This window comes from Ananas comosus, unplaced genomic scaffold (genome assembly GCF_001540865.1).
Source record: "Ananas comosus cultivar F153 unplaced genomic scaffold, ASM154086v1, whole genome shotgun sequence".
Lineage (NCBI taxonomy): Eukaryota > Viridiplantae > Streptophyta > Magnoliopsida > Poales > Bromeliaceae > Ananas > Ananas comosus.
In genome coordinates this window covers 14669-22868 of record NW_017891204.1, presented here as the reverse complement: position 1 = coordinate 22868, position 8200 = coordinate 14669, and the positions used below count along the sequence as shown (strand labels likewise).

The 8200-nt window shown below is 36.1% G+C and overlaps 1 protein-coding gene across 2 annotated transcripts; it reads left to right on the top strand.

Moving 5' to 3' along the window:
• Positions 1-2369: 2369 nt before the first annotated feature.
• Positions 2370-6907, top strand: LOC109704738 (abscisic acid 8'-hydroxylase 3-like). 2 transcript variants are annotated; one of them, XM_020225507.1, is made up of 9 exons: positions 2370-2723; positions 3095-3413; positions 3626-3778; positions 3890-4147; positions 4465-4554; positions 4716-4794; positions 5011-5117; positions 5502-5620; positions 6435-6907. In XM_020225507.1, exons 1-9 carry the CDS (start codon positions 2512-2514, stop codon positions 6619-6621), a joined length of 1524 nt encoding a protein of 507 aa, XP_020081096.1. In that variant the 5' UTR covers positions 2370-2511; the 3' UTR covers positions 6622-6907. The 2 variants fall into 2 exon arrangements, with proteins under 2 accessions (XP_020081096.1, XP_020081097.1); XM_020225508.1 differs by having other exon boundaries at positions 2371-2723; positions 6464-6907.
• The last annotated feature ends 1293 nt before the right edge of the window (positions 6908-8200 follow it).

The following is an 8200-nucleotide window of genomic DNA, read 5'->3' as shown; positions in this document are numbered from 1 at the left end:
ACATTTCAGAGGTCACTCATTCTAATACTACTCTCCCAAAGTATGCTTAACTACAGATCTAGTTCCTAGGGGGAGGACCATATCGGGAGGAATTAGACCAAGTTTGCCTAGGATTTAGAAAATGTGATATTCCTAGGAGTTAGAATAATTTTACATATAAAATATAATAATACTAAATTTTTTAATTAGGCTATAGCATTCTGGACAGCAAATAGGCCCAAAAAAATAAGAGAAGTTGAATGAGCATAAGGGTAGAGTAGTTCTAGAATAAAAGACCTTTTGAGAAGCGAGATATTACAGTTGGTATCAGAGTTAATGACCAGCTAAAAATATCAAATGAATCTCGATTAAGTTAAGATCATACAACCGATAGAGGCAACTCTCTGGTTGACAATATAGTAAATAGAGTGCGATTCTCTAGTTGACAACTACTGTAAGTAAAGCGCAATTTTTTATAAAGTCGGCTAAGACTAATGAGACGATATTTACATTATCTAATATTTATGAGTATGTTTGAGATTGATAATACGGTTAATTTTTAAACAATGATGCGTAACAAACAATGATGAGTAATGTGACATTCTTAAATTTTAAAATAGTTTTTCATTTAAAATATAACAATACTAAATCTTTTACTTCCATTTATAGTATTTTGTGCAAGTTGGAGTAGTTCTAGTATGATAATTCTCGAAAAACGTGACATCACATAAACATCAAAATCTAAGCTATTAAATAAATTTTTTTTTGTTTCATATAAATTAGCTGGGTCAAAATTTTGCTTTCAATATCTTTTTCAAGATAAAGTTGCTGCACTGTTCGAAAAATGTACAAGATCTTTTTTTTTTTTGAAAAAAGATAGCAAGCTATCCTCTTCATTGATTAAGTGGAAGTGAACTAGGCGAAACAGGGTGGAAGCAGCTAGAGCTTCCGAAGGGCAAAAGGCCCTAAAACAAAAAACAAAAAAAAAAAAAGAAAAAAGAAGAAGTACAAGATCTAAAAAAAAAAAAAAGTAGATTTTCTCCTCTTTCATCACGGCCATGTCGGAGCCCCCACCACCGTCAGGATTTCGACACGTGGCGTTTCCAGCTGTCTCTGAATGGACTGCCACATGATCACTGGGCCCCACCAATCTCGAACTTTCCGGAGGCACGTGTCTTTCCCGTACGCAATGGCCATCCCCGTGTTACGTTCTGGACCGTCGATTCACATACGGACGGCCAGAAATTCGTCTCCGTACTTCAAACCTCGGAGCCGTATCTTACACCCTTGGATCCTCCGTATCCCGCACGAATCTACGTGATAGTCGTGACCAGCGGATCGTACGGACGAGCCCATAGAAATTGTTATGCGGACGTGCCAAATTTGCCGAACTAGTATGATGCGGTACATGAAGTTCGAGTTGATCACGCGGGTGGTTGGTCCGAGAACGAAAGTGAAGGAACAAAAAAAAGAGAAAGACTAAGTTAAATTTCATAATTTTGAAGCACCAAATAAGTGCTCTGAAATCTGAATACAACAAACAGAGCATGACCAAGTTTTGAGGCCCTCTAATTCTATCAATTCATTAAAATTAACATTTTTTTCCGGTGAAAATTAGTAGTACATCAATCTCTCCTCCTTGTATTTGGAGAAAAAAAAAATGTATAAAAATATATTGTCCCATCAAATTTTAGTGAGATCACTCGTCATCAGCTTTACAATTTTAAATAATATTACACGTGTAATTTATTCGGTTTAATCTACTATTTATTTAGCCCCAGTTCCCAAAACTTTTGAGACTCTTGTTTTAACCTCTAAAAAGCTAATATCCTGTACATCTTAATTTGTGGAAATGCCTAGTTCGGTTAATTTAAGAATATTTAAGTAATTTTTTATATCTATTTACTTCTTCTACTGACCTTTAACTATTCATCCCTGAGCATCAGTAAATGCCAGGTCATTGATTGAAAATGACAAACTAGTGGTGTAGTAATTTGTTTAATTTTAATAAAGGTGTAATTGGCTAGGTTTGACCATTTCTTTTTTCAATGTTCCTTAAAAGTTTTTGACAAGCCCAGTCAAAGCATGAAGTGGCAAAGGCAGTGTAACACAATTCCTGCATGCTGTGAGAGTTCAAGTTCAAGTTCATGTCCTATACATATACATTTACATTTATAAAGATTTGGGGGGGGGGGGGGGGGACACATGTGTGTTGCAGGTGGCTTCATTTGGTAATAATCCCTCAATTAAATTAGGGCCTCTAGAAAAGAACAGCTGTAAAGCTTTGAGCGCATCCAATTCCCATGTGTCGTAGAGAGTGAGTCCCCATCCATATATATATAGGATCACTTTCCTTCGCCAATCCTTTCCCTATATATACCCCCATTAATACATTCCCAAACCCCACCCATTCCCCCAACACTGATCTCTAACTCCTAATTCCCAAGTTTCTTTTTTTCTTTTTTTTTTTTCTGATCTCCATCTCTCCCATCTATCTCACAAGCCATTGCAACTTAAATTTTAGATAGAGAGATGGAGATGGGTTGTAGTAGCATAGTGTACACCTTATCTCTACTATTCCTTCTTTCCTATCTCTTCCTCAGGAAGCACAAGAGGAAGCACAAGAGGAAGCCCAAGGAGATGTTAAAGCTCCCTCCTGGTTCCATGGGTTGGCCATATGTGGGAGAGACACTGCATCTCTACTCACAGGACCCAAATCTCTTCTTTGCTGCGAAACAGAAAAGGTGGCGCTTCGTCCTTCTCTTTTTCTTTTTTTTTTTTTGAGAGATAGCTAACAAACTACTCGTTTCGTTTATTTTATTTAAAAATAAACTTAGCTGAAAATATGAATAAATTAGAATTCAAAATTGCGTCTCGAATACCAACCATCAAATTCTTTGCCCCTTTTTCTAGAGACAGTCGGTCGCTTCGTCCTTCTCTTACTTCGATTTTAATTGAACATATATATAGATATAGTACGTAGAAAGAGTCTCTGCGCAGAAATGGGACGGTCAAATCAACCTTAATTCATCACCGTTTTGCGATTCATCATTGCATGTGAGGGGACGTGAACATATAAATTGTGTTTAATTTCTTTTTAATTATGTTGTACTAGGTTTGGCGAGATATTTAAGACCCATTTGCTCGGTTGCCCATGCATCATGCTGACGAGCCCGGAGGCGGCGCGGTTCGTGCTGGTGAGCCAGGCTCGCCTCTTCAAGCCGACATACCCGCGCAGCAAGGAGCGGATGATCGGCCCGTCGGCCTTGTTCTTTCACCAGGGCGACTACCATCTCCGGCTAAGGCGGCTTGTGCAGGGCTCGTTGAGCCCCGACGCGCTCCGCGGCCGGGTCTCCGACGTCGAAGCCATCGTGATCTCCATGCTCGACTCATGGGACGGCCGTGTGGCGAGCACTTTCCATGCCATGAAGAAGGTACATACGTAGTTACCTCATCTCTAATCGAAGAAAGATTCAAGAATTTCAATGAATTGCATAGAAAATCATCCCGCCTTATAATGTGACTTAAAGAAAAAAAAAAAAAAAGGATGCTTCTCGCGAATGTAGTATTTTTTATTTTTTTTTCAGTTATGAATTCTCGGCTTTTCATTTAAAATTTGTTTGTGATTATGTGATATATCTTGTAGTTATCTTTCGATGTGGGCATCCTCATAATTTTTGGCGGCCGGTTGGACGAGCATTACAAACTAGAGTTAAAGAAGAACTACTTCATTGTTGACAAGGGATACAACTCATTCCCTAATAACATTCCTGGAACTCTTTACAGAAAAGCAATTCAGGTATGAAAACAAAGAGGCAATTAATGCATTATCTTCCTTTTACATACTTCCTAAGATGAGCTAAGACTCATTTGTTACTAAACTTGTTACTCTTATTGTTTCTTGAAATAGGCAAGGAGGCGGCTACACGATCTTCTGTGCGAGATCATGCTCGAGAGGAGGAGGAGGACGACGAAAGCGGTGGAGGAGAGTGATCTCTTGGGATGTCTCATGGAATCTAAGGATGAGAAAGGCGAACACCTCACCGACGATCAAATCTCCGACAATATCATCGGTGTGCTCTTTGCGGCGCAAGACACCACCGCTAGTGTTCTCACCTGGATCGTGAAATACCTCGGCGATTACCCGAAACTTCTCGAAGCAGTCAAGGTATGTGTGCATGTCGAGACCTCGAGTAATTCGCTACAAGAAATATATATATGTAGCCCTTTTTCCATTGTAGAAGAGCAAAGCAAAAAATGTGGAGGAAGTGTCACAAACAATTTCTGCGACAACTGTAACTGCCGCCGCAGGTCTTAATCAGTGCAAAAGTTCGTTAATTGGTGCAAAATTTCAGCGGCAAAAAAAAGAAGAAAAGAAAACCAACAAATAAAGATTTACTGCTTGTGCCCATATTTATAATTAATAAAAAAAATTAAGTTACTGTAGAGTCTTGTAATAATAATAGTATAAATTATTTCATGCAGGATGAGCAAATGAGTATATACGAAGCTAATGAGTGTGGAAAGAGACCCTTGACATGGGCCCAAACAAGAAAAATGGCAGTAACTCATAAGGTGCGTATGTACATTTAATTATCTCCCTCAAACCAATGCGCGTGTATGCAATAATAATAATAATAATATGTGGAACAAGTCGTAGTGCTTTATCATTGGATGTGGAAAGTGATAGTACCTTTTCTTTAATTTTCCCTTCTTTTTTGTTTTCTCTGATCCAGGTCATATTAGAGAGCTTAAGGATGGCGAGTATCATTTCTTTCACGTTTAGAGAGGCGGTGGCGGATGTGGAGTACAAAGGTAATAAAGCATGTGTTGAAGAAAAAAAAGCAATATTCACGCGCGATTAGAGAGTGCGATAATGAAAGAATTTTTATAACATATTAGATATTACTAAATAACTTATTCTGATATCTAAATAGATCACCTTTAAGTTTAGTGTTATGTTTCCTTTTCATTTCATTAATGTATTCTTTTGAATCTTGATTTATGTAACGAGATTATTTTCGTGTCTAGGGTTCCTTATCCCAAAGGGGTGGAAAGTGATGCCTCTCTTCAGGAACATACATCACAACCCAGAATTCTTCCAAGATCCGCAGAAATTCGACCCTTCTAGATTCAGTGTACGTAGATAATACTCTATTGCAATCATATGGGATTGTACACCAATTAATGTGGCAATTCTAGCCTTACTAGTCTTCATATTATTTCTTATTGATATTAATATGATAGCTATGAAAACTCACAATTTAATTTAATACTTTAAATTTTGTAGTTAAGTATATTAAGTTCCATTAGATCACTATTTTATGAGTCAAAGCATTCTCAGAATTAGTTCGATCGTTTGTTTAAGAACTTCTTAAGATATGCTTGTTCGTCATACCCATAAATATCTCTAATTCTTGTAAATCGCAAAGTTAGTTCATTTGCCTTTTCTTGCACTTCTATTTTCTGTATTTTCTTTAATTTGGTCATTAATGAATATTTGTTTTGTCTTTTGAACACAGGTTGCACCCAAACCCAACACATTCATGCCGTTCGGGAATGGCGTTCACGCTTGCCCCGGCAACGAGCTCGCCAAACTTGAAATATTCATCTTCATCCACCACTTGGTCACCAACTACAGGTGAGAAAAAAGGAAAAAAAAAAGGAAAAAAAAGAAGAGAGAGAGAGATCAACTAAGTAGATACCCATATATTCTTTTTTGTCTTGTGGACCAATTCAATCAAACATTGTAGCAATTTGGACTCTTCTTAATTTACGAGAGATTCGATCCGTAGCATAAGCAGAAGACTAGGCTAGGCTACATACAAACTAGTAAAAGTTGGTCACAAAACCGACCGTCCCTAGTGCAAGTGGCAAAAGGCTTGGTGGTTGGTACCCGAGGTTCCGAGTTCGAATTCTACTTGATTCACATTTTCAGCTAAGTTTATTTTTAACTGAAATAAACGAAGCGGATAGCATGCTACCTGTCTTCAAAAAAAAAAAAAAATTGGTCACAAAGTTTGACATGGTTTTAATTTCATCATCATATGTTTTAAACTAGAATTTATTTCATGTAATAATTAAGTTTTTTTTAGTTTACTATTTATATCCAGATTAAAAGAAAATGTCATGTCATAGACATAGCAAAAAATGTTCTCAATGAGAAGTGAGAACTTCGGTCTAAACTCTTATCTTCGTAGAGACATACGTATATAATAACTCTGATCTAACTTCAAATAGGCGTAGTTGACATCTGTATTATGTTTGAAGGGATAATCGAGTAATCTACAACGAAATTGAAATACAGGTCAATCCCTGAAATTAATTACAATCAGCATCAAATTAAAGGTATTTGATTGGTATAAGTTTAGAAGTAAACATGTAATTATTAAAATAAATATAAAGATGGAAAATTTACTAACAATTTTACCTCATTTTATCGGATTTTTTTTTAGAAATATATATATATATATTTTTTGTGCAGGTGGGAGATTGTCGGATCCAATAGTGAGATTGAGTATGGTCCTTTTCCTGTCCCCAAGCATGGCCTCCCTGTTAAGTTGTGGAGAGCATCAATCACCACCCTGTCGAAGACATGTACTTAGACAAAACTTTGCTGGAGCACATTTTGTGTACAATTAATATCATTAATTAGAGTGATAATTCCTCAACAACAAGGCAAAGAGGAATTATTATCATTAGTGTTTTTTTCTTTTCTTTTCCTTTCTTTTCTTTTTGGCTATATTTGAATACGTACTATCTTCAGTAGATTAGTTTTTAATCAACCACGTGGTCTATCTTATGCTTAATTAAGATCCACTTATTTGATTAGGTCAGCTTGTCCCCCATTATTGTTGCCTTTTTCCAACATATAATTTATGTTGGGTATCATTGTAACAAATTATTAATGTGCGGGTAAATTTTTAAATTTTATTGAATCGTGCATGTAGAGTTTTTCACCTACTCTAATAATAAAAGTTAAATTTTTTTACAATCTTGTGCGTAGAAATTTTCTATTTATAAAATAATTTCGAGGCACATTCGTGGTAGGAAACCATCCACATCTCCTGCCGCGGATGTGCAGAGCACCAATGAAGGTAATAGGGGAAGATATATAGGCCCCTTACATTAATGCTTCAATGCATTCTAAAAAAATTTTGTAATTTTGTGGAGAATTTGAAAAGGCAAAGTGTAGTGTCATGTCGCTGTCGATTCCCTTGGCTCCACGTCAGATTCGACAACTGTCACCTGAATAGGTGTCATGCTAAAGCGCCTTACTCGTGTTCTTCCATTGGAGTGGCCCAGGAAGAGCCAAGTGTCGCTGCTATATTTGTCAAGTGATCTACTTAAAATGTCCACGTTGGAATCCGACTGAAAAAAAAGAAATTTGTTCGGTAATTACCCCAAAAAAAAAAAAAAAAAAACTGCCCCTAACTAATTATATATTAGTAAATCCGTATGGTATATTAAAATGTGTGCATAAGTTAATTATAAACCTCTATATAATATGAGCTAACATATTTTTTTTTTTTTTTTGAAAAAAAGATAGCATGCTACCCGCTTATTCATTCGGGAGGTGAATTAAGCTACATGGGTGAGGCAACAAGGCCTCTAGGCAAACGGAGACAAAAAGGAAAAGGAAAATATGAGCTAACATATTAACAAACATAATATGAGCTTAACGTATTTTTTTTTTAAAAAAAAATATAGATAAAAGAACAAAAGAGTCTATATCAGGAAACACTATTATAAGTCGAAATAGATCGTGATCGATCCTATTATATGAAAAGATGCTGTTTATTACCGTGTTATTAACATAGTGCTATTAGATTTAAAAGTTACGTATCAATCAAAGAACAAACACATTAACTCAATGTCATTACTTCATACAGAGCAAGTCTTGACGATAAAGGAAGACAACAGGTGATGACAGCGCAGAGTAAAACGTGCCATCCACAATTAGTCCTTCAAGTACTACTATAAAAATTAGAAAAATGTTAAGTATAGAGCCTAAAATAGGTTGGAATATTCCCACGACAAACCTGCATCCTATAGTTGATCAGGAAAACCTTTTGAATTTTCATATCATAAAAAAGATTAAAGAAAAAGGTTGATAAGACTAATGCATAAAACTTAACCTGTGGATAGTCAAATTATAAAAATTACAATCCCTTTTGGACTATAAATCTCGCATTGCTCTTAAAATTAAGGTACTTGAAAA